The sequence below is a fragment of the Chionomys nivalis genome, chromosome 21 (assembly GCF_950005125.1).
Source record: "Chionomys nivalis chromosome 21, mChiNiv1.1, whole genome shotgun sequence".
Classification (NCBI taxonomy): Eukaryota; Metazoa; Chordata; class Mammalia; order Rodentia; family Cricetidae; genus Chionomys; species Chionomys nivalis.
In genome coordinates this window covers 18,943,491-18,969,755 of record NC_080106.1, presented here as the reverse complement: position 1 = coordinate 18,969,755, position 26,265 = coordinate 18,943,491, and the positions used below count along the sequence as shown (strand labels likewise).

Below are 26,265 nucleotides of genomic sequence, written 5' to 3'. Positions count from 1 at the left end.
GAGCCAAACAACAGCCACCTTTAGGAATTTAGCTGTGCCCACAGGCAAAGATCATCCCCGCATAGAAAGACGCCAGGAGGACCTTGGAGCCCTCACTTGGGTATCAGGGTACTCTGTATCACCTAATCTGCCCTAATTGTCTGTGTGGTCTGGGGACGGCCTAGAGTATAGGCTGAGGACCACTAGGGGAGTGGGCTCCATCCGCGAGGGAAGCCTTCATTCCTACCGGGTAAAAACTTTTCAGTGCAGTCTTATTTGGGGGAAAGTGATCACCCACAGGAGTGAAGGGTGACCTGTCACCTATGTTTGTGTAAATAAGCCTAATAAACTAATTTGTGTTTCAGGAGCAACTTTCATAGCATTGTATTTGTTGTTCAAACTTGGGAAGGGGGTAGTTTAGTCTGTCAGAGGATTTATTTTTTATTTTTTTTAAAATATTTTATTTATTATGTATACCGTATTCTGTTTGTATGTGTGTCTGCAGGCCAGAAGAGGGTGTCAGATCCCATTATAGATGGTTGTGAGCCACCATGTGGTTGCTGGGAATTGAACACATGATCCTTGGAAGAGCAGACAGTGCTCTTAACCTGTCAGAGGATTTTAAGAAAGCAACAAATACCATGATCTTGTTGCAGTACAATTTGTATATACAAATATTTATTGTGGGGAAGATCCGAACATTTTAAGGTCCGACCGCCGGGCGAGCGAGGTTGGCACGGAACCGGGGACGTTTGCGAGGCAGCCTGCAGCCGGTTCTTCCAGGGGCTGGACGATCTGGGACAAGGGTACTGGGCACGGACTCCAGGAATAACCTTCGCTAGTCTAACCGCGCCCCGGGCAAATTGCAAGGCACTCCCCTAGCCCAGTGACTCCACTCTCCGCGTGACGTGCCCCGAGTCAAGTCCCGCGCCTCCGCGGTGGGAAATAGTCCCCAGTCAGTCCGGCTCCGAGAGGGTGGGAACCGCGGGACTCTCGGAGCGACACCGCCCAGCGCTGTGAGCGCAGCCAATCCCTGCGATGGAGGGCGTGGCTAAGACGCCCGGTGGATTCCTCCGCCCGGGTTCGCTGTGGCGAGGTCGGGGGAGTCGCCATTTTCGACGCTGGGCGGCTAATCGGAAATCCGTCTCTTCCGTTTTCACGTCTGGATTCCTCCAGGTGAGCGTGCCCACCGTAGCCATGGCAGCTTTGTCTGTCCCTTCGTCCTACGCCCCGCCCTTCCCCAGACCCCAGCCGTCGCCGTGTCAGCGGGGAAGGAAGCCCTGACAAGTCGGGATCAGGCCCGACGTTGGGCTCGGGCCGCGGGGAGGAGGTGGGGCCGCTGAGACCGGTGCTGGCGTCGGTGTCCCTGGCGCCTCGTTCCCCGGGCATGGCCTGGGCTCTGAGCAGACATCCCTCTGCCGTGTCGTCGGGTCGAGACATTCAGGCAGGCCTTGTGTCCCGCCGCGGTCGCTGCGGAGGGAGTCAGGTCCCGATAGCCGCTGTTCCCCGCGCAGCTCTTCCGGGTGCTGGGGTCAGGACTTGAAGTAGGGTGCGGACCTCGCTCGGACTAGGACACAGCAGAGGGAGGCTCTCGGTGCTTTCTGTCTGCTTAGTCTGATGCTCAAAGGAGATTGTAATTTATTTGTTATTGCTCTTACGCGTTCGTGATGTTTAATTGAGCTTTGTTTTTCATTATGAGAACAAAACAGTGTAACTCCTTCAAATCTGGAAAACAATCAACATGCCATCTTGTTTCAGTCATATTTTTCCTTATGCATATATTTTTCCAGCTTATTAAAACCTGAGGTGATAACTTTATGTATGTATGTATTTTCCGAGACAGAGTTTCTCAGTGTAACAGCTCTGGCTGTCCTGGAACTAGTTCTGTGAACCAAGGTGGCCTCAAACTCACAGAGATCCACCTGCCTCTGCCTCCTGAGTGCTGGCATTAAAAGGTTGCGCCACCACCGCCTGGCTATGAGGTGACCCCTCAAGTTTTTTGATCCACAGACCTTCTTTTTTTTTTTTTTTTTTTTTTTTGATCCACAGACCTTCTTGGGGGACCACACAGCGCTCTTGTTTTTAAGTCATGCAGCCTTTTAACATTCTCACTTGATAAAAATACACTCTCCCTCCTCCTTTCTCCGGTGACTTTGTAGCCCTCTCTTTTCTTCCTGTACCTCTGGTTTGTACATGACCTGCACCCCTCTGGAATCCTCAGGTAGACTCTGGTCCACTTAACAAGCTCTAATCAGGATCAAGTCCCAGTTTTATGTGGCGTGTTGTGGTTTAAAGTAAAACTGCAAAACATTGTATTCTGTGTAAGTCAGTTCAAACCCAGGAACAGTAACACATTCCAGCATTCCTGCTATGGTACAGATGTCAGAAGTCCAGGCAAGGGGCTGACCCAGCGGTTGAGAGCATTGCTTGCTCTTCCAAAGGTCCTGAGTTCAATTCCCAGCAACCACATGGTGGCTCACAACCATCTGTAATGAGGTCTGGTGCCCTCTTCTGGCCTTCAGGCATACACGCAGAAAGAATATTGCATACATAATAAATAAATAAACAAATAAATAGATAAATAAATAAATATTAAAATAAAGTCCAGGCAGTTAGTATGGAAATTGTTAAGCAGTCATACAAATAAGGTTTTTATAATGTGATAGGATTGTAAATGGCGAAAGGATAATGGTGCGTAGTCCCCACCTAATGAGAGCCTTTGGGGTCCAGTCCCTAGACCCTCTTCAGGGCTCAAATTGGACACCACAGCAAGCGAAAGGGGCTTTTTTCTCTGAGTATCTGAGGGTGAAGGAACTAACGAATGCTCTCACTCTCTGCTTTTCCAAATTAGTCTCTTTATTCTTCGGCCTCTATTCTGATTCCCCTGTTCTACTTCTAATTTTCTCTACCTTCTTCTTTTCAGCATCCAAACTTTTCTACAGGAGACTTGGAGTGATAAAAAAAAATTACAAGAGTTACTTCTCATTGGTCAAAAGCAGATTCCTAGGGTAAGCCATTGGCATGACAGTACAAGGCTCCAAGGTTACAAGAGTAGGACCCTGACCAGGTGGGGGGATGGGGGTGGGTGTTGGGGGGCACAGTGCCCAGTGACAAACTTTGAGACATAGGTTTATTGTCAGCAGATTGACAAGTGAAGAATTGGATGCTTTTCTTAGGGTCCTTTGTGTTGCAACCTTGTCAGAGTCACAGACTCTGTGCATAGCTGTACAGTTTTAAACTATTTACAAAAAGTCTTTAGTCTAGTTTGAACTTGCTCTGCGGTGAAAGCAAGCTAATTGTGTGCGGTTAGTAGTCTGAGCCAAAGGAACAGCAGGCTTTTGTCTATAGTTGTTGTGGGACAAATAGATTTAGTTATGAAGTATGTCCTAGTATATTTTCTATATATCAAAATTATATGGCTAAATGAAAACTCATTTTCCTGACCACTCACAGATATATGTGCCCATAAGATTGAGACACAATCATGAGATTACGTATACACATTGCATGAAAATGCATGGTGATGGAAGATATCACAGCTATTATTGCACGAGTGAAATTACAGATGAAAGCAACGGTTTTCAGTAGTAGTAAGCCCTGCCTCGCATGGTTCCTTTGAGAATAATTTCTCTGGTGGGCTGACATCTGAATCATCAATTGCTATAAGCTGTGATTGCGCCATGATCCACAGTAGCTCGTGATAAATGCTCCTGACACCGCCTACAACTTAAAATGTCTTCAGAACTTTGGGTCATTGTGGCAGGTCTGTTACCCCAGAGTTTAGAGGCTGAGGCAGGAGGATTGCCATTAGTTTGAGGCTAGCCTAGGTTAGCGTGAACTCTAGTTTTAGAAAAAGGAAAAGAATCCAGTAAAAGCCAACCAAAAATGTACACCCTGAGAGTTTTCTGCAATGTGTTTATTTATTTATTTTGTTTTGTTTTGTTTTTCGAGACAGGGTTTCTCTGAGGTTTTGGAGCCTGTCCTGGAACTAGCTCTTGTAGACCAGGCTGGTCTCCAACTCCCAGAGATCCGCCTGCCTCTGCCTCTCGAGTGCTGGGATTAAAGGCGTGCACCATAAAGATGTCTTATAATGCCGGTTCATTTCAGTATTGGTAACTTCTTGAAACTGATGTCGCCTGGACTCCGAAGCCTAGTCTTTGTTGTGAATTTCACACATTGTTGTTGGTTGTATGATTTCTTTATTGAAATTTCAGTCTTTTTTGTTGTTTTTGTTTTTTGTTTTTGAGAAAGGTTTCTCTATGTTGTCCTGGCTATCCTGGAACTCAGCCTGCCTCTGCATCCCGAGTGCTGGGATTAAAGACGTGCACTGCCACCACCACTCGGCTCTGAAAATATCAGTCTTGATTGGTTTTGTCAGCAAATATTTGATTAAACTATATCATATGAAAGTACAGTAAACTTGCTGGCAAACTGTATAAATAATCCATTGAAGAAGTTGATTTATGTGTCTTGGAAAACACGTCTTACTAGCGACCCAGCGTGTGTCCTGCCACTGTATTGCATCGCATTTCTCTCTCTTGATTCTTTGCAGCTATGGACTCTAAAGCTGGTTGATGAGGATCTTTTGTGTCTGTGTGTGTTGTAATGGAGGTTTCAAGATGACTGTTGTTTCAGTGTTTTGGGGAGCAGTTCTTGATGCAGCAGTCTCTATTTTCCTTCCCTAAATAATCTTAAATTCTTCTCTTTATTTCTACTAAGAATGAAGAAGCCTCTAAGGATCTGGGTGGTGAGAAACTAAGTTTTGATTTTGTTAAGGATTTGAGTAAAATGAGGAATTGACAGATGCTTAGAATACTAAGTAGGCTGATGATCCATGTATGACTCTTATTAATAAAAATAAAAATAGCAGCACAGTCACAGTAGGCTTTTCCTGTATAAGCAGGGTAGAAAACTGAAAGCTGGTTTTCATGATTTATTCATTAGCTCTGTGTTTTGGTCGTCCATTGTTTAGTCTCAGACTGTGAACTCCTTGAAAGCTGGTGTCAGCTTTCATTGAAATGTCTCTTTTTCAGCGGGGATGTAACTCAGTGGCAGAACACTTACCTAGCCTATATGTTCCTGAGTATTTTCATCCCAACATGGCAAAAAAAAAAAAAAAGTGTGAGTGGTTAAACTAGGAAAATTATATTTAGTTACATTTCCTCATAATCAGCATAACAAGGACTAGGTTTTGGACAAGATGCTCTGCTCTGCTCTGCTCTTTGGTTGTATATGTGAAATAATTGAAGGTAAAGTGTGTATAGGTGGTAGTGTTAGCATGTGTCTAATCTCAGTGCTGGAGAGGTAGGAACTAGAGGATTTTTGGCCAGCCAGTTTATCCAATCAGTGAGAGTCTCTGTCCTGAAAATAAGGTTGAAGGAGACACTCGAAGTTGATCTCTGGTCTCCAAACACATGCTAGCACACATATCAATAAAAATAGTTGTGGGTGAGCATCATGCACCAAGTAATCTTAGCACTTGGGAAGGTGAGACAAAAGGATTGTAGAGAGTTTCAGGGCAACTTGTGATGCAGAGTGAGGGCCTGTTTAACCTCACCTCCCCCAAAATGCAATTTAGATGCTAGGGGCTTATTACTATATTTTCTATTGTAACTAGTGTAGCTCATTTGGAGAGAGCTTGCCTAGAATCTGTGTCTTGTCTTTCAAATGCCGAGAATTCAGGTATGTACAATTTTTTTTTTAATGTATATGCATGTTTTACCTGCATGTAAGTCTGTGTTTCTCTTTTTCTTTTTTTTTTTAAAGATTTATTTATTTATTATGTATACAACATTCTGCCTCCATGTATGCCCACATGCCAGAAGAGGGCACTAGATCTCATCTGGGTTTATGAGCCACCATGTGGTTGCTGGGAATTGAACTCAGGACCTCTGGAAAAGCAGCAAGTGCTCTTAACCACTGAGCCATCTCTCCAGCCCAAGTCTGTGTTTCTTGTGAATGATTGGTGCCCTCATAGGCCAAAAAGAAGGCACCAGATCCCCTAGGAATGGAATTACCGGACAGTTGTAAGCTATCATGTAGGTGCAGGGAATCCAACCCAGGGTTGTCTGGAAGAGCAGCCAGTGAATGCTCTTAACCAATGAGCTATCTGGCCTTTGAGGACACCTGCCTACATTTGGCATACACATCATACACAGATACATGCATACACATGAATAAAAATAAAAATCTTTAAAGTGTGTGTGTGAATGTGAGAGTGATTGCTATAGAGATGATAGACGTGGCTATGTTTTTAGAGTCAGTGTTTTTCCACTTAAGGTAGAATGTAGAAATCTTACCATTATATAGGTTGTTTTACCTTCTTCCCCTTAAGTAATGGGTTTTCTTAAGTATTACATTTATGTGTATTGAAATCCCATAAAAATACTGGTTTTGTTTTAAACTGTCAAATTTAACAGAGTTGAGAGAAACAATCTATTAGGTTTATTCATACAGATTCGTCATTTCTGTATCTTTGTGTGTGTTGGAGGGGTGGCAGGTGTGATGCTGTGCGTGTCCAGAGGATAACTTGGTGCAGTTGATTTTCTTTCTCCACCTTTTTGTGGGTTCTGGGGTGTAGTGATATTTCATTTGTATTTTAATAAATAAAGCTTGCCTGAAGATCAGAACACAAAACAGCTACACTAGTCAGCCCATAGAGGCCGGGTGGAGGTGGTGCACACCTTTAACCCCAGCATCCACACTAGTTAGCCATAGAAGCCGGGTGGAGGTGGTGCACGCCTTTAATCCTAGACAGGAACTCACTTTCTTTCAATCTTGGATTTCATGGAGGTAAGAGCTCTCTAGTGGCTTGGCTGCTTTGCTCTTCTGATCTTCCAGTTGAGCCTAGTATCTGTCTTTGAGTTTTTATTATTTGTGCTACACTTGGGCTTGAACCCACCAGGCTTGCAGCAAGCACTTTCACAGTGCGCTATCTCATTGACCCTTTCTTTGGCAGTTTTTTTAGAGCAGTTCCGCTGAGGACACAATTTCTTTTTTATTTTCCCTCATGTGATCATGTCTTTTTTCACCTTTAATTCTGAGGGATATTTTGCCAGATGTAAGGTTTCTGGATTGATGGTGTCGTCGTCGTCGTCCCCCCCCCCAGTATTTGAAAATGACTTTCCTTTTGGTTTCTATGAGTTTAGGTGAAATTTTTAGCCTGTCCCCTTCTTTCTGATTTTTGGGTTCTTGGTTGTGTTGTGCTGGTCTCTGATGACCCTTCTCATTTCAAGTAGCTGGAGCAGTAGGTTCATGCCACACTGTATTTGGTCATATGAATAGATGCACTATAGATAATAGGTAATATATTGCTTTTATCTGGTTTCATTCAGTTTTTAAAAAATTTGTCCATGGTGACGCACCCTTTAATCCCAGAGTTTGAGGAGACAGAGGCAGTCAGATTTGTGAGTTTGAGTTCAACCTGATATACAGAGTGAGTTCCAGGACAGCCAGCACTACACAGAAAGACCCTGTCTTGGGGCGGGGGGTGGGGTGGTGGTACAAATCTGAATCTAATTTCAGCAGTTTATGATGAGATGGGGCATGAACCTCTTTGGGTTTTGTTGTGTTTGGAGTTTTTTGAGTCTCTGTATGTATGTGTGTTAATTTAGGGGAATTTCTAGCTAATTATTTTCAAGTAGCAGCTTCTTCTTCTTCTTTCTTCTTCTTCTTCTTCTTCTTCTTCTTCTTCTTCTTCTTCTTCTTCTTCTTCTTCTTCTTCTTCTTCTTCTTCTTCTTCTTCTTCTTCTTCCTTATTCTTCTTATTCTTCTTCTTCTGGCAGGGTGTATCTGTGAACCTGAGACTTGAGTTTTCTTGGTGAGGTTGGAAGCCAGCAAGCTTCAGTGAGCCTGGCTTCACTTAGATCAGTATTAAGGTTATAGGCATGTTAAGGTTAAGGGCTTGTTACATGCTTGCTGGGATGCAAATTCTCATGCTCACAATTGTGCCACAAGCACATTTAACCACTGAACTGTCTCTAATTATGTTTTTTTTTTGTTTTTATCAATTTTTTTTTAAATCAGTAGTTTTCTTTTTCATATTGGAGAGTTTTATCGATCTCTCCAAGTGTACTGGCTTTTTCTTCTGTCCTTTTTCCATTCTGTTGTTGATCCTTTACATCAAGTTTCTTACTCTTCTAATATTTCTGTTTGTTTCTTTTAAATTAATTTTTTTTTTGTAATTTTTGTATGTAGGGAAATGCACCTTGAGCACAGTTGTGAAAGTCAGAAAAGGGACTGGAGTTATGGGGGCAGTTGTGAGTCATTACATTGGTGCTGAGGATCAAGAACCACAGAAATCTTGACTCCTACCCCCCAACTAACAACTCTGCATTTTGTCCCAATGTTATCTTTTGCCTTTGTGGCAGTTTCCAAACAGGTGGCTGACAAGGTCAATCCCTGTAATAAACTTTATAACACCATTTCTTTCTTTGAGTCACTGATGAGAGTTATTTTAATTAGTGATATGATACTTTCTCTGAGTTATAACACAAGGCAGTAACTATTTTTTTCTTTTTCTATTTATTAATGTGTATGACTATTTTGATCAAATGTATGTCTGTATACCATGTGCATGCCTGGTACCCAGGTAGGCTAGAAGAAGGCATTGGATCTAGAACTGGAGTTAGAGATGGTTGTAAGCCATCATGTTGGTGCTGGCAATTGAATCTAGGTCTCCTGCAAGAAGTGCCCTTAACCACTGAGCCATCTTTCCAACCCCTGATTTTTTTTTTTAACTAGTGTATCTCTATGACTTTTATAGTGTAGAAGGCATTCCATACGTAGTTGTTATAGAGGATATTTGAACATGTAGAACCCAGAGGTGAACCCTTGTGCTGTTCCTCAGGAGTTGTCAATCTTGCCTTTGATACAGGTTTTTTTTTCCTGTTTGTTTGTTTTGTTTTTGAGACAGGGTTTCTCTGTGTTTCCTTTTTTTTTTTTTTTTTTGGTTTTTGGTTTTTTGAGACAGGGTTTCTCTGTGGTTTTGGAGCCTGTCCTGGAACTAGCTCTTGTAGACCAGGCTGGTCTCGAACTCACAGAGATCCGCCTGCCTCTGCCTCCCGAGTGCTGGTCTCTGTGTTTCTTTGACTGTCCTGTAACTTGTTCTTTAGACCGGGCTGGCTCCAGGCTGGCTCAGGCTGGCTTCGAATTTTTAGAGTAATGGGATTAAACGTGTGTGTGCCACCACCACTGAATTCTGAAACAGGGTCTTTTTTGTGATTGGGTTGGGGGTGGTAGTTTGAGATAGGGTTTCTCTTATAGTTCTGACTGTCTGGACACTTGCTTTGTAGACCAGGCTATCCTCAAACTCAGATCTGCCTGCCTCTGTTTCCTGAGTGCTGGAATTAAAGGTGTGTGCCACCACAGTTCTGAGACAGGGTCTTAACTGGAAACCTGGAGCTCACCTAGCAAGCTAGGCTGGCTAGCTAATGAGTCCTAGGGATCTGCTTGTCTCTGCTTCCCTAGTACTGGGATTACGATTATGTACCACCATGCCCAGCTTTTTATATAGTTCCTCGGGATTGAACTCAGATTGTTAGACTTGAGCAGCAAGTGCTTTACCAGCTAAGCTGTCTCTGCAGTCCTCTGCTCCCATACTCCTGTTTTCATTTAGGCCTTCCTTGTACATGTGATCTGAGCTCTATTACAGTTTATAGTGTGATAAAGTACACGATATAGGTTTCAGGTACATTTAGGTTTTAGTTTAGTGGGTCTCCTTATATTACCAAGGCTGGAACTCTTTTTCCCCTTCTTTTTATTTATTCTTTGTGTCTTTTACATCATGCATCTCTATCCATTCATTTTTCTGTCCCTTTGTATTCACCCTCTGCCCTTGCAACCTCCCTCTCCCCAAATAAAGTAAAATAAATTTTAAGAAAAAGGAAAGGAAAAAAGAAGGAAAAAAAAAAACAATCTCGTCATGGAGCAGTATTGTGACGCAATAAGTCATGCTGTAATCCCTTTTATCTACATATCTTTACTTGTAACTGTTGATTGCAGAGAATCATTGATCTAGTTGAGTCCTCTGGCTTCTGCTACACTATTGAACTATTGATGCTGGGCCTTTGCTGAAACTTCCCTTGATTATCTTGCTGTTGCCCTGTGTTGTGGAGACTTGTAGCTTTGAGTCTGCAGGACCCGTCCCTTCCTGTGCTCCGGCAAATCACAGATGGGGTGAATGTTGGGTGGGACAACACATCACCCTGGATCTGGGCCTTGGTAGTTGGAGAGTAGGTCAGACTGCCTAGGCTGGAACGCTTAAGACTCTTTCATCAGTTTGGGCTACAGATGCCACTCTTGACTTGCATTTAAATTTTATTCTTAGTTCTACCCATAGTTACTGGCTGATTTAGTGCAGGTGACTAGAAAATATATGATAGTAGTTGTTAATGCGTTTCTTTCTTCCTACTTCCTATCCATCTCTGCTTATGAATGCCTGAAAATATGGATGCTGTTTGGATCTGTGAACACATAGTCTGCTAGAGTATCAGGAGTCTAACTCTCAGAAACCTTGTTCTCTGGAACCTGGGATTTTACACATACAACTCCTTGTACTTGGGAGGTTTTTGGTTTAAGACAGGGTCTTGATGTGTCAGTTTGTACCAGCACACCAGGCCTTCACTCTCCCTTTACACAGACCTGCTTTCTTCTTTAGGACACAGCTTAAGCTTTGCTTTCTGAGGAGCCTTTCATTATGATTGTCCTAAGAATTTGCGACATTTATTTACAGTGGGTTTCTCAGTCTTGGTTTTGTTGAGGTTTTGGGCAGGTGTTGTAAGGACATTGTCTTGTTCATTCTTACATGTTTAACGGCATCCTAGGCCTCTTACCCACTAGTGGGCAATAGCTTCCCCTCCAGTTACAACAATGCAAGATGTCTCCAGTCACTCCCAATTGAGAGACTCTAGAATCATAATCCTTTTCAAACACTGTTATAACCTGCTGGATTTTAACTATTTTTTTCTTCAGTAGTAGAATATGATTTTCTTGTGAGAGTCAGAGGCTGTACTTAACACTCTTTATTTTTCAGCATCTAGCCAGAGTCTGACACATAATCAATAAATACTTGTTGAATGTATTGAACATAATTTGACATAATGGATGAAAGTTATTTTGTGACATACAAGTTATTCAGTGTTGTATGAAGTTTTCTTGATGCAGTTTCACAGAAGGAAGTATATTCCATTATCTTCTGAAAGTGCTTTTTACACAGACAAATACTAGTCCTGGTGTTTGTACATTTTGTCTGTTTTATTTGTATCTTTTTTGGTTACTTTGTCAGATCCAGCTTCTACGTGAACATTATGTTGTTTTAAAGTTTTAAGTCCAGAAATAAAATTGAGAAATAGAAATTGTCCTATCTTGAAATAGAATATACAGTGCTTAATGCACAATTGTGTGTCCTGACATCCTCTGATGGTTATGTTGATTCTTATGGCTGTCAGTGCATATCTTGGTAAATAGTGCTCTCTTGTAGAATTTTGTAGAGCAGGTTCCTGCTTGTATTCTTCACACACACACCCCCCCCCCGTATAACTCTGTGCCTAAGAAAATGCTATTGATATTTTTGTGATACTAGACAGTAGTTTTTCTCAAAGGGTCAAATTTAGTAGCAATGTTTGAGAAATTAACATAAGGGTATTTTGACTTTTGCTTTAAATTTGGCAATTTTTAAAATAATGACCACCATTTTTTGAGAATTTTTTGTGGGGGGGCAGTAGTACTTCTTGCCTCTTTATTTTGTTGTTTGGGGTTTTGTTTTTCGAGACAGTTTGTCTCTGTAGCTGTGACCATGGCTATCCTGGAACTCATTATGTAGACCAGGCTGGCTTCAAACTCACAGAGATCTGCCTGCCTCGACTTCCTGAGTTAGGACTAAAGGTGTGTGTCACCATGCCTGGCCTTCTTGTCTGTGACCAATACCTACATACTAATTTTATCTTTCACCAGATTCTTTCAGATTTTATGTTCACTTATTCCTATTCAGTCAGTGCTTTGAACAATGGTAAAATGATAATGTAAACAAGATGTTTAGGTCATGTCGTTGTATTAGAAAATCCCTAGAGACTGAGGGGATACCTCAGTGGTAGATATGTGCTTGACATGCACATGGCTCTGGTTCAATTTCCAGCACTAAAAAGAAAAAAGGAAAGAAACCACTCTGGTTTATGTCACAGTCTGCCTCTAAGTAGTATAAGTTTCTGAACTAATTTGGACTCTTGTGCTGCTACTTTTTCCAGAAGGAGCAGGACAGCATGCTGGGCTCCGGCTTCAAAGCTGAGCGCTTACGAGTCAATTTGAGATTAGTCATAAATCGTCTTAAATTGTTGGAGAAAAAAAAAAGTGAGTACTGTGTCCGTCATGTCTCTCTCCGTGCATCCCCCCTTTAAGTCTTTTTTTTTTTTTTTTTTAAACCAGCCACCAGCATCCCAAGCAGGATCTTTCAGGCTAGTACTATGGAGTCTTGTATAGTTTTGCAGTTAGGATACATGTCTGCCTCTTGTATATAGTTAAATTGAAACACTTCGTTGCAGAGAAGGTGTCTTTGGGTTTCTGTTGCTGTGAAGAGACACCATGACCACAGCAACTCTTATTTGGGTCATGAAGAGTTATAAGGCAGCATTTAATTGTGGTGGTTTACAGTTCAGAGGTTCAGTCCATACATGACAATGTGCTGACAGACATGGTGCTGGAGAGGTAGCTGAGAGTCCTACATCTTGAGCAGGCAACCAGAAGTGGTCTGTGTCACTAGGTATGGCTTGAGCATATGTGAGACCTCAAAGCCTGCCTCCACAGAGACACACTTCCTTCCAACAAGGCCACTATTAATAGTGTAACTCCCTTTGGGGGACATTTTCTTTCAAACCACCACAGAAGGGGATGTAATGTTGACTCTCTGTATTTGTAATCTCTGCATCCATGGGTTCCACACCTGTGAATTCAGACAAATGTGGATCAGAAATATTCAGAGAAAAAATGTCTATGTATTGAGTATGTACAGACTTCTTGTCATTATTCCAAAATAATACATTGCAACTGGCATTTATATTACACGTATAAGTAATCTAGATGTGGTTTAAAGTATACAGGAGGCTAAGCATAAATGGTCTGCATATTCTGACCCATTCTATATGTCCCAGGCACTTGAGCCTTTTGGTTGTGATATCCATAGGTATCCTGGAACCAATGCCTCTTGGATGTTTAGCAGCTATTGTGGAGTAGTGTAGTACCCTTCCTGACTCTGGCTTCTGAGTTGGAAATGTCAGCCTATGTCTTAGATTCATCTATGTAGGGTGGTGACTTCTAGAGCAGCTATGATGAGAGTAGATGTGTAAGTGAGTATGAGCTAGGATACTGTAGATTACAGTAGAACCTTCTCAGTCTTCTCTGTTGGGTGGAGGTCTGCCAACTGGCCAGGTTCCAGTGCATTATTGCTGTGTGACTGGAATGGGGTTTGTGTCCCAGCGGAACTGGCTCAGAAAGCAAGGAAGGAGATCGCTGACTATCTGGCTGCTGGAAAGGATGAGCGAGCACGCATCCGTGTGGAGCACATTATCCGGGAAGACTACCTTGTGGAGGCCATGGAGATCCTGGAGCTGTACTGTGACCTGCTGCTGGCTCGGTTTGGCCTTATCCAGTCTATGAAGTAAGATATCTTGCCTCAGAGGCTAAACAAATGTGGAATTTGAGAATGGAATAATACTTTCTCAGTCTATGTGTGTCTGCAGCAGGCTAACACTAAGCAGTTCTTTGCCTTTCCCAAGAATCTGTTTGCCTATTAGTGAAAAGAAAACAGAATTGGAAGTCCAGTGTCCCAGGTTTGAATCTTGGTTCAGCTTGTGTGAGGTTTTGAGGACTTGAACATGTCACTTAGTTTTTGTTTCTTCAGAAGCAAATAGGGAAATGAAAAGGCTGGAATGTCAATTACCTGAAGCCAGTGTAGTTTGTGAAATAACTTTGGAGGTCATCTGGTCTATGATATAAAAACTATGATTTTGTTGTTTTTTTTTTTTTTTTGGGTTTTTTGAGACAGGGTTTCTCTGTGGTTTTGGAGCCTGTCCTGGAACTAGCTCTTGTAGACCAGGCTGGTCTCGAACTCACAGAGATCCGCCTGTCTCTGCCTCCCGAGTGCTGGGATTAAAGGCGTGCGCCACCACCGCCCGGCCGATTTTGTTGGTTTTAAAAGTGTTAAATTATGTATAATTTAATTTATTTTTTTGTTTAGGGAACTAGATTCTGGTCTGGCTGAATCTGTGTCTACACTGATCTGGGCTGCTCCTCGACTTCAGTCAGAAGTGGCTGAGTTGAAAATAGTGAGTACAAGCAGTTTCTGTAATGTCTGTAGGCTTTTGTTTTTACTTTGTTTTGTTTTAGACAAGGTTTCACTATGTCACTCTAGTTGGCTTGGAACTCACAGAAAACTACCCTTCTCTGCCTCTGAGTACTGGGATTAAAAATATGTATGTGCCACCATGCCCAGCCTTTGTAGTTTTTGGTATTAGAAAAATTTGTTTATAGCCAGGCGGTGGTAGTTTACTCCTTTAATCCCAGCACTTGGGAGGCAGAGGCAGGTGGATCTCTGAGTTTGAGACCAGCCTGGTCTATAAGAGCTAGCTTCAGGACAGGCTTCCAAGCTATAGGAAGCCTGGTCTCAAAACAACAATAACAGCAAAAAACAACAAAAAAGAAAAGTCTGTTTATTTGACTGGGTATCTTTATCTTGTACCTCCTGGTTTTAAAATAGGCTTTGTTCAGTAGTTACTCCTTTTTAGACCTTCATGTCATAAAATATTGTTTTGAGAATTTGAACAACTTTCTAAAAGTCAGATTTATGTGCCAACTGTTGTATCTAAAAGAATTTTTTTTTAAATTTTTTAAGACAGGGTAACTCTGTGTAGCCCTGGCCGTCCTAGAACTAACTCTGTAGACCAGACTGATCTTCAGTTGTTATTATACTCTTAGGTTCTATACTATAGGCTCACTGACTGTGTTTCATGTTTGTGTATTGACCATGTTTAGCCCCAGGAGACCTTTACACATTTCCCTAGAACAATTTTCTTTCTAGTCTTGTTAACTTGTTTGTTTGTTTCTTAACTATGTAGCCCTGGCTGGTCTCAAACTTTGGGGCTCCTCCTTCTGCCTCCCACTAGGGATTACAGAGACTTGATACTATACCCAGCTCTTTGCTTAGTTAATTTCTAATAATCTTTCAAATATTGACAAAACATTGTTTTCTTCAGAGGCAGCTTCATCTCACTTTTCTGCTCAGGTCTGATTTGCATGTGTGCCTTCCTTTAGGAGCATTTATCTTAGCTGCAGGTGGACCTTTATTGGGTTGTTTTTACTGTTAATATTATTATTTGCACAGAGATTTTTTTTTAAAATATTTATTTATTATGTATACAATATTTTGTCTGTGTGTATGCCTGCAGGCCATAAGAGGGCACCAGACCTCATTACAGATGGTTGTGAGCCACCACGTGGTAGCTGGGAATTGAACTCAGGACCTTTGGAAGAGCAGGCAATGCTCTTAACCGCTGAGCCATCTCTCCAGCCCTTTGCACAGAGATTTTAAGACTCCCTAAGTAGGAATAGTGTTTATTTTTGTTCATCATCATTTTACTATTTTTTGGAGGGTGGGAGAGGAGTTTTGAAAAAAAGATCTCATGTAACCCAGGCTAACCTTGAACTGATCCTCTTGCTTCTCCCTCCCTAGTTAAAGGGATTGCGGGTGTGTGCCACCTTGCTCAGCTCATTGTTGTACTTATAGTATTTCATGCTTAATGACAGTGTTTGTAGTTAACTTGTTGCTTTTTGGGTAAGTGAATAAATGGTGTCTGCTTAATAAGGTTTCATAGGCATTATTTCTTTAAACCTAGTCATAAAGATACGTTTAATGTTGATAGGAAGTGTGGAGTGGTTTCTGTTATAATTTTTCTTCTTTTTTTGTAGGTTGCTGATCAGCTCTGTGCTAAATATAGCAAGGAATATGGCAAGCTGTGCAGGACCAACCAGATTGGGACTGTGAACGATAGGGTAAAGAACATACTTGTAAACAGGACCCAGTGGGAAAGATAGTTTTATTACCAGCAGGGGCTTAAGTTGTGCAGGTGCATGGCTGAGTTAGTTGAGAGGTGTATTTTATAGTATAATGAAGGTCAGAGGATGGCTGTGTGGCCGGCAGTACAGTCGGGTTCTTTTGCTGCCCAACACCTGATTGTGGTGCTTGCTTTTGTCTTTTCCGTCTTCTGCATGCTATGAAGGCAGAAAGGAAAGTAGAAAGAAGGGTTGGATGAATGAAATGGGAATGGCATTAGTGTTGAATCTTTTCTTGTATCTATCTCATATGCAGCTAGAGATAGTGAGAAAAGCATGGGTCCCAATGTGCCTTCTGACTGGAAAAAAAAATAGTTCATCTTTATTCTTCTCCAATTTTGCTAGTGATGAGAGGAACTAATATATATATATATATATATATATATATATATATATATATATATATGGTCTTTTTTGTTATTTTTGTCTTTTCTTTTTTTCTTTCTGTACTGAGGACCGAACCCAGGACTTAAGCACACTCTACCACTGAGCTTAGTTCCTCCCAATCCCGAGGAATTAGTTTTTTAAAAGTAACAAGTTTGGATTAGACTGGTTGTATAGATGCTTCTTAACATTAATATTTTATTACAGCTAATGCACAAACTGAGTGTGGAAGCCCCACCCAAAATTCTAGTGGAAAGATACCTGATTGAAATTGCCAAGAATTACAATGTACCCTATGAACCTGACTCTGTGGTCATGGTAAGTTTATGCCAGAGCACAAAGGAAAATGAGTCCCTGTGTAGGACTGCTTGATGAAGGTATTATTTATGCTAGCTGAATTTGAGTGAGTAAACCTTTGTTCAGCTGGTGCCTTCTTAACAAAAAGTATACCTGCAAATCTCACAGGTTACTTAAAGCATGAGATTGAATGAATGAATGAAGTCATCTTGAGACTGCACAATCTTGACAGAAATGTAAAAGCATATTATTTTTACCTTTCTGCAAGTTTGAAGAAATTGTAATACCCAAGACTTGGCTACATTGTTGTAGAATATTATTTCAAGATGTGTTCATTCGTTTATGTTGTGGGATATTTGTTTAATAATGCAAAGATGTGTTGCATTCTTTTATGTTGCATTTGTTTAACTCTGTGAAGTTGTGTTATTTTGCCTGTCTGAAACATCTGATTGATTTAATAAAGAGCTGAATGGCCAATAGCTAGGCAGGAGAGGGATAGGTGGGACTGCCAGACAGAAGAAGAAAGAGGAGAATGAGAATAGAGGGAGGAGGAAGAGAAGGAAAAGGAGAGGAGAACACCAGGGGCCATCCACCCAGAACACAGCCAGCAACAGAGTAAGAAGTAAAGAAAGGTATATAGTATATAGAAAGGTAAAAGCACAGAGGCAAAAGGTAGATGGGATAATTTAAGAAAAGCTGGCTAGAAATAAGCCAAGCTAAGGACAGACATTCATAAGTAAGAATAAGTCTCTTGAGTATTTATTGGGGAGCTGGGCGGTGGGCCTACAAAGAGTAAAAAATACCAACTACACTAAGTGGTTCATTTATTGTGCTATGTGCAGGTAATGGTCCAAAAGCTGATTGTGGGGATGCATGTAAAACAGATTCTCTGTCCTAAATATAAATGATTCAACAGTTAAACTTAGTGTGGTGTGGTAGAAGCTCTTATGCTAAGCAAACCTCCTGTACACAAACACCCCTAGGATGGATAGCAGCTTCCAACCCCCCACCCCCGAGCATTAATGTGTAGAAACATACCTGAGTGTTCCATCAGAACTGGCCCTCAGTGGAAGAAAGTATTCCTTCCTGGGGCATTTTCTTTCTGAATCTGTCCAGGACAGGGTGTTTTAAAATCTTTACATTCTGCTCTTTTCCTTCTCTTAGAGACCTTTGTAGGCTCCCTTGTTCCCTGGGGATTGTGGAGCATTGCAGTGTAGTGTTTTCCCCACCTCCTTCACATGCCCTGCAGGTGCTGAAATCGTGAGCACTACAGAGTAAACAATTTTTATGCTTATGTGTGTGTCCCTAGACTCTCCTAGGGAGCATGGCTGTGGACCCGGATTAAGTGCTTGTGTTTGTTTCTTAGGCAGAAGCTCCTGCTGGGGTGGAGAAAGACCTTATTGATGTTGGATTTACAGATGATGTGAAGAAAGGTGGTCCTGGAAGAGGAGGAGGGGGCGGGTTCACAGCCCCTGTTGGTGGACCTGATGGAACAGTGCCAATGCCCATGCCCATGCCCATGCCTATGCCCACTCCAAATGCTCCCTTCTCATACCCACTGCCAAAGGGACCAGTAAGTATGTGTATATAAAGAAAGTGTGGGTGTGAGCTTTAGAAAATGTTGCAGAAGAGGACATATAGTGTCTATAAACACTGAGGAATTGTAGGTTGTGAAGAATACAGAATAAAAAGAATATTTGTATTAGCCTAGTAACCAAGCAAGTGTATGGAGGAACAATATCAGATTGAGGGAAGTCCTTGGTGTCTGCTACAAGTACCGAAGTAGAACAATCTAAAGATAGTGGTAGGAAAAGGTTACTAAACATCTGGGTACCTGTTGCAGTAATGCTAGTAGTTTTTGTTTGTTTGTTTGTTTTCTTTCTGAAAATGAAGAACTTCCCTTTATTACCAGGCTGAAAAACCTTCGTTGACAGGATGTCAATTTTACAGTAGGTTATTTTTAACAAGAAAGTGTTTCGATTTTTTTCCTTGGAGATAGACATTGAAGCACTTGATGTGGTATTTGAGGAATAACCGTTGTAGATCTTTAAACTTGTAGTCTTTCTGATCACATGTGATCCTTTTGAGCCTTTCTTTCCTCTGAGGATACATATACATACATACATACATACATACATACATACATACATACATACATACATACTTACTTACATACTGTGTGTATTCACACATACTTCTTCCCATCCCATACAGAAGTTACAGATTGGGAGCAGGGTTTGTGATACTGCTTTTCTCTTGCAGTCGGATTTCAGTGGATTGCCAGTGGGGACTTACCAGGCCTTTCCTAACATTCACCCACCTCAGATACCAGCAACTCCCCCATCGTATGAGTCTGTAAGTGCCTGAGCCTCTTTGATAAACGGCAGGAGAGTGAATCCCATGAAGAGAGCAAAATAATAACAGGGAAGGCAAATTTTTGATCAACTTAGTATGGGTGTTGCTCTTGCTTTGGGATTCCTTGTTGCTTTTATACTGCCCTGGAGATGTGGTGTGCTGTTGGTGGCATTTGTGGTGGGCTTGCTATGTTGGCACTGAAGCCAGGAATCAGGAAGGAGCTGCTCTTAGGAAGTTATAGTACTCAAATGGGCATGGTGGCACATGCTTATAGTTTCAGCACTTTGGAGGATCAAGAGTCAAGGTCAGCCTGGACTACATGAGCCCCTCTAAAAAAAGTAAAAAAGAAAGTTGTAGTGCCCTACTCAAGATACTAAATATAGATATATTTGTTGTACTAACTAGTCTGAGAATCACATTGAGTTACTGTAATTTGATATTAGAATATATTTATTAAAGTATCAGTTTTTTTTGTTTTTTTTTTTTTTAAGTTTTCAACATTCATGGGGAACAATAGTAACAGTATTTGTCTTAACCAAAAATGTCCAGTCACTCATTTTTGGCCTGTAGCGTTGGCTTCACATTTTATTCTTATAGTTAGAACTTATATAGAGCAAACCTCTGCCACAGGCCAGTAATCTTAACAGCTTGGGAACTGAAGTAGATAGATTGCAAATCGAAGACCTTGTTGCAAAATAAAAATTAAACTCTTGGGAAGTAGTTGAGTGGTAAGGTGTGTGTCTGTCATGTAGGTGTGGTCCCTAGAGCTCAGGGGTTTGGGGTGATGGGTAAATGGTTCATGTAGTAAAGATGCCTTGAACTGTGATTTAACAGCAGCTCTGCTTCACAATTACTTGTTTCCTGCCAGTCTTGGATATACATACATGACCCATATATCCATTCCTTTGGGAGCTGTTCCATGTGGTTTACTTAGAAAACAAGCTGCTGTGGATTTGCTATGTAAATTGCTCACCTAGGAAGCTCTCTCTGATCATTCTTCCCATTGGTTTTCATCTCTAGTTGATGTGTTTTCTCCTGGAGCTGAGTCTTTCTCACGCTTTAGTAGTCCATGTATCAAAACATGGTCAACAGTTTATGGAATGAGGTGGCTCTTCATCAGTCCTTGAGGCCTTGGTTCTTGTAGATTTACTAGTTTGCTTTGCCTGGAAGCTGAAAAGTGTCACAGTGTGGTAAGACTTTTTCTTTGTTTGCCTGGCAGGTCAGAGGTTGGCATGGTGTCTGTGGTTCAGAGAGACTAGGAGGCGTTTTCTTAGGAGCAAATTCTGTTGCTTTTGGTGAACAGCTTAGCTTTTGGAAAACAAAGGAGCTGTACCAGTGTTAGTACTTTGTCTAAAGATGTTGTTCATTGTCTTTTCCTTTGGTAACAATCTGTATTTTGCAGGTTGATGACATTAATGGTGATAAAAATGTCTCTTCTGCACAGATTGTTGGTAAGTGTATTTCAGAAAGCTTCATGGATGCTGGATTCTCTTTTCCTGTTCCTCTCTCCATGGCATTCTATCATGATCCATGTCCTCTTTTCAAATATAATTTGTCTAACACAGAGCTCAGGACTTTTTGCTTTGAAACATAAATATTTTTCCTAACCCCAATCTTCCAAGGCTGTGTTTTATTTTAGTCACTTAAGTTTTTTTAAGTAAATTTTTATTATTTTTCATTATGTATATGTATGTGGGTTTATACACGTGAGTACAGATTCCCATGGAGGCTGGAGGGCCCTCTAAGGCTGCAGTGTCAGGTGGTTTTTGTCCGTCCTCCCTCCCTCCCTCCCTCCCTCCCTCCCTCCCTCCCTCCCTCCCTCCCTCCCTCCCTCCTTCCCTCTCTCTCTTTTGGTTTTTTAAGACAGGGTTTCTCTGTGTAGCCCTGGCTGTCCTGGAACTCACTCTGTAGACCACAGGGCTGGCCTCAAACTCAGATATCTACCTGCTTCTGCCTCCCAAGTGCTGGGATTAAAGGCATGTGCCCCCCTAACCTGGCTTGACAGGTGGTTTTGACATGTGTGTTAGGAGCTAAACTTGGGTTTTCTGGAAAAGTAGCATGTGCTCTTAATGGCCGAGTCATCTCTCCAGCCTTTCCTCATTTTTTTTAAAAAAAAATTTTCTTATTTTGTGTGTATGGGTGTATGTATGTCTATGTACTATGTGCATCAGTGCCCCTGGAGACCAGAAGAGAGTATTGGGTCTTCTGGAACTGGAGTTAGGACTGTTTTGAGTGGCTGTGTGGGTGCTGGTCCTCTGGAAAAGCTTTTAACCACTGAGCCATCCCTCTAGCCCCCACCCCAGCTGTTTTTTAAAGTGATATATTGGTGTCTCAGTTAGGCTAGCCTTCTATTGCTGTAATAAAGCACCATGATCGGCCCGGCACTCAGGAGGCAGAGGCAGGCGGATCTCTGTGAGTTCGAGACCAGCCTGGTCTACAGAGCTAGTTCCAGGACAGGCTCCAAAGCTACAGAGAAACCCTGTCTCAAAAACACCAAAAAAAAAAAAAAAAAAAAACCAAAACAAAGCAAAAAAACAAACCCACCATAAACACCGTGATTAAAACCATGTGAGGAGGAAGGGTTTATTTTTTTCTTACATTTCTATATCACAGTCCATTGTCAAAGTTAGGGCAGGAATCTGGAGGCAGGAACTGAAGCAGAAACCATTGAGGAATGCTCTTTACCTGCTTGGTCTCATGGCTTGTTCTGCCTGCTTTCTTATACCACTCAGGACCACCTACCTAGTAGAGACCCCCACTGGGCTGTGCCTCTCTCATTAATCTGGAGGGGGCATTTTCTCAGTTGAAGTTCCCTCTTCTCAAATGATCCTAGCTTGTGTCTAGTTGATATAAAACTACCCAGCACAGAGGGCAAAATAGGCACAAACAATAAGGGTGAATTTTCATGAAGTAAGCATGTTTATGTAGTTGTTCAATAAGTTAAAAACGGAGTGCTACTAGCACCCCAGAAAGCATATTTAAAATCGGAGAAGTTGGATGTGGTGCTGCATCTCTAATACCAGCACTGGGAAGTTGGGGCCATAAGCTTAGTGGTGGAGCATTTACTTGGCATGTGCAAGTCCCTGGATTTGATCTCCAGCATTGAAAGAGAAGAAAAAGAAAAAAAGCAAACTGGAAGACATTATACAAATGGATGATCACATCAAATAGTACCAGCATTAACAGGACCTCGGACTTCCGTATCCTCTTGCTTCTACTACCCTAGTGCTCGCCATGATAGGAGTAAACCACCATACCTAGTTGTATGCATTGCTGGTGTAAAACCAGGAGCTTTGTGTGTGCTGGGCAAATACTCTGCTAACTGAGCTACATCCCCAGCCTCTCCAGCAGTTTGATCTTTTTTTGTCCTCTGCCAAAAGGGATTATGGAGTTTGGGTGGTGTTTTTGTCAAAGGATGGCTGAGTCATTTTTCTATTATTTGTAACATTATATACTCTTTGCCCTGATTTAATTAGGACCCAAGCCAGAAGCTCCTGCAAAGCCCCCTTCCAGACCCATGGATAATTACAACAACTTTGTACTGCCAGAGTTGCCATCTGTGCCAGACACACTCCCAACTGCATCTGCTGGAGCCAGTACCTCAGCATCAGAAGACATAGACTTTGATGATCTTTCCCGGAGATTTGAGGAACTGAAAAAGAAAACATAGGTCTCTTAAACCAGGCAACGTCCAGATTCTGGAAGTTGAGACTGAACAGTTCTTTCTTGTAACAATGAATCTCCATGAAATTCCGTTTCATCTGTTAACCATCACCGAGCATTCTTCGTTGGGGCTCTCCTGCTGCTCTACCAATTGTGTTGCTTTCCAATTCTCTAGTGATACTGAGAGACTAACAGCTAGAGACTGTGGCTGGAGCAGTTGGCTTCTGGTGGCTGTTTACCTGTCTGTCTGTCACATGGATCCTTGGTTCTCTCCTGACCATTCAATTCCCAAAGGAGTGAGAAGGGAAGTACTGTGGGTAGAGTTGCCAAAGGTGCTGGACCATGGAAGAGAGTATCCTATGACATGTCTCAGCCTTGGCTTGTAAATGCATCCTCTGCTTGGGGGTGATTGTAGAGAGAAGCAAGGCCACTGTGTGTTTTTTCAAATGAGTTAGATGGCTCTGGAAGCCACTGTCACGATTCCTGGAGGCGGGGCCCTCTCATTGACATACACTACTTCTTGCTGCAGGGCACTGTTCCACCTGGATCCAGTTGCAAAGTTTGTTTGGAAAAGTTCTCTCTTAGTTCTACTGGATTCTCAGGGAGCCCTCTGTGGCCTTTTTGCTTTACTTTAAGTGCTGTGTTTCCCTTTTAGGAACGAGTAGCACTATGGAAATTTGTTTTTCCCCATGGCATGTTAGGAAGGAAGCATAGGTCTCTATCCAAGCCTAGGGTGGGCTTCCAGTTGCCTTAATAGAAGTGCTCAAGTCTGGAAGCCTACAGGAAAGGGGGATACGTGTTTTCATTTGAATACTTACAATTAGGGCATCTTTACAAGCTGATATCTTAAGTTTTGGTGCCATGTTGCTGTAGCTCACTGCTTTCCTGGGTGGGTGCGACTCTTTATTATGGTAACTTATGCGCTTCATTGCCCCTAGCCAAGGCCACCCTTCCCCAGGAGGTTAGCTTTGGGACTGGAAGATGAGATTTTTGTTTATGTATAATATTTCTGTATGTACCTGTTTCAAGCAACTTTACTGTTTTTGATTGGTTCGTCTCTCATAGCTCAGTAGCTGCTAATAAAGATCCCGTGTCCTGCTTTCTCAAGTGTTGGTCAAATGAAGGGATTTTAGTGGAGACTATTTTACCAGGTGATCCATATTAGTATATAAGTCAGATCCAGCCTTCACTTTCCTCTCCCTTAGGACAGGCGTCAGGGGCTGTTGGGCTCATTTCAATCCCTGGGTTTGAGCTCAGATAGCATCTATGAACTCTATTTTAGGTAAACTGCAGTTGTGCCCACTCTTGGCATGAGTGGTGAACATTCTGTTACCTGCTGGTTGGCAGTGTGGCTGGATTGTGGTATGTCCTTAGGGTACCTTCTCCTTACTACACTGCTGAAGTCCCTCAGCAAGATTTTGGAAACAATGGGATTCGGATTCTTCACTAACACAAAGTATTACTTCTGTCATAAGATGTAAAGTGTTATCAGTAATGCAGTAAAATGTAAGCTACCCTAGGCAACAGTGAGATTAAGATATTTCATCTTGGGCTGGAGAGATGGCTCAGTGGTTAAGAGCATTGCCTGCTCTTACAAAGGTCCTGAGTTCAATTCCCGGCAACCACATGGTGGCTCACAACCATCTGTAATGAGGTCTGGTGCCCTCTTCTGGCCTGCAGACATACACACAGATAGAATATTGTATACATAATAAATAAATATTTTAAAAAAAAAGATATTTCATCTTAAGACACGGATGTCATGCCTTTAATCCCAGCACTTGGGAGGCAGAGGCAGGCGGATCTCTGTGAGTTCGAGACCAGTCTGGTCTACAAGAGCTAGTTCCAGGACAGGCTCAAAACCACAGAGAAACCCTGTCTCAAAAAAAAAAAAAAAAAAAGACATGGATGTCAATACCCAGTGTTGTCAGCATGCTTCTCAGATGAAGGATTCTGCTGCTGGCGGATTCCTAACAAGCTTGAGAGCTTTTGTAGTAATATATCTGTCAGTGTAGCTTCTTTCTGAGTATTTGAAGAAAAAAGGGAAAAGTAAGTGACTTGCGATTGTAGGTTAAAGTACCAAAGATGCCGCTCCAAACACCCCTAAATATATAGTAAATAGTGACGAGTTACCACCAGATATTAGAAATGTCTAACGAGTGGTTGAAGACCAGCTGTTTATGTCTTGGCAATTTGTTTTCCTCGGAAAGTAACTGAGACCACTAAAGGGAATGTGCTGATCTGTGCATTATGCCAGTTTGTAATGTCATGGGGCCTTGAACTCTGACTCCTATCTCCACTTCCAAATGTTGGGATTAGAGGTGTGTGCCACCATGCCTGCAGTGATTCTCAACCTGTGGGTCGCAACCCCTTTGGGATCAAACGAACCTGTCACAAGTTGCCTAAGATCATTGGGAAACAGAGATTTACATTATGATTCACAACAGTAACAAAATTACAGTTATGAAGTAGCAACGAAAATAAATTTAGGGTGGGGAGGTCGCCACAACATGAGGAACTGTATTAAAGGGTCACAGCGTTAAGAAGGTTGAGAACCACTGTCTTAAAGCGTCATTAAAAGTTTCAGTTACAGGAAATTGTGACAGTTAATTGTTCATACTGGGCCAGTTGCTCACCTCAAGGGCCTTCCTTTCTTTTCCGAAGACAATGAGAATGGCAGAAATAAAAAGATTAATGATCACGAGTCCCATCAAGATGATGCTCGTGAGGACCAGAAAGGAGCCGAGGACGGGGTAGAGAGCAATAACCTGGGAAGACAGTAAGACCTCTTGGAGTTTACAGCCTGTGCTAACACCTGAATTTATTTCTGAGCACACATTTGAATCTGAAGAAACTAGGGGAGAAAAAGATTCAAAGGAAAATAACATGAATAAGGTTGTTAAAATTTGATTGCACAGCTTTTACAAGAAAAAAACAGATAATAGGATTATGACTCAAATCCCAGCTATGTTTTGGGCAATTCTGAAAAAATATGTCTATGAACAAGAAAGCTTGGGGTAGCATGCATATGGGAAGAATAAATGTATACCAGAAGGGATGATAAAACTGGCTTTTGGCTGAGATAGCTATGGTAGGGTTTGCAAGGCTTTGGAAAGAGGAGGGAAACTGACTTAATATGCTTCCTCCCATCATGGCCTTGAAGTCCTCTTTTGCTTTTCTGCATAAATCTCTAAATTTAGGTCTTACTAGGATGGTTTCTATACTTGGCTTTTTTTTTTTTTTTTTTTTTTTTTTCCTGTTTTTGTGAGACATTTCCCTGTAGCTTTGGAGCCTGTCCTGGAACTAGCTCTTGTAGACCAGCCTGGCCTCGAACTCACAGAGGTCCTCTTGCCTCTGCCTCCTGAGTGCTGGGATTAAAGGCATGCGCCACCACCATCCGGCTTTATACTTATCATTTTAAGGTGTTCTTTTTAACAAATGGTGTTCCCCACCCCCACCCACCCTTTGATGTTGGCCTATTGATTGTTG

The 26,265-nt window shown here is 41.9% G+C and overlaps 2 protein-coding genes across 4 annotated transcripts in view; one reads left to right on the top strand and one right to left on the bottom strand.

The window, feature by feature from the left end:
- Window positions 1–1,056: 1,056 nt before the first annotated feature.
- Window positions 1,057–24,499, top strand: Ist1 (IST1 factor associated with ESCRT-III). Of its 3 annotated transcripts, XM_057753540.1 has the most exons (11): window positions 1,057–1,155; window positions 2,903–2,987; window positions 12,222–12,324; window positions 13,447–13,627; window positions 14,207–14,294; window positions 15,934–16,017; window positions 16,669–16,779; window positions 18,125–18,331; window positions 19,021–19,113; window positions 20,516–20,564; window positions 22,590–24,497. In XM_057753540.1, exons 3-11 carry the CDS (start codon window positions 12,237–12,239, stop codon window positions 22,781–22,783), a joined length of 1,095 nt encoding a protein of 364 aa, XP_057609523.1. In that variant the 5' UTR covers window positions 1,057–1,155; window positions 2,903–2,987; window positions 12,222–12,236; the 3' UTR covers window positions 22,784–24,497. The 3 variants fall into 3 exon arrangements, with proteins under 3 accessions (XP_057609523.1, XP_057609525.1, XP_057609524.1); XM_057753542.1 differs by lacking the exon at window positions 19,021–19,113 and having other exon boundaries at window positions 22,590–24,499; XM_057753541.1 differs by lacking the exon at window positions 2,903–2,987.
- A 188-nt stretch (window positions 24,500–24,687) lies between these two features.
- Window positions 24,688–26,265, bottom strand: part of Pkd1l3 (polycystin 1 like 3, transient receptor potential channel interacting) — a 52,958-nt gene continuing 51,380 nt past the window's right edge. The window contains exons 30-31 of the mRNA XM_057754268.1: window positions 25,413–25,544; window positions 24,688–24,798 (exon numbers count right to left, since the gene is read on the bottom strand). Of these exons, the coding sequence (XP_057610251.1) occupies window positions 24,688–24,798; window positions 25,413–25,544 (243 nt within the window). The remainder of the gene's footprint in view (window positions 24,799–25,412; window positions 25,545–26,265) is intronic.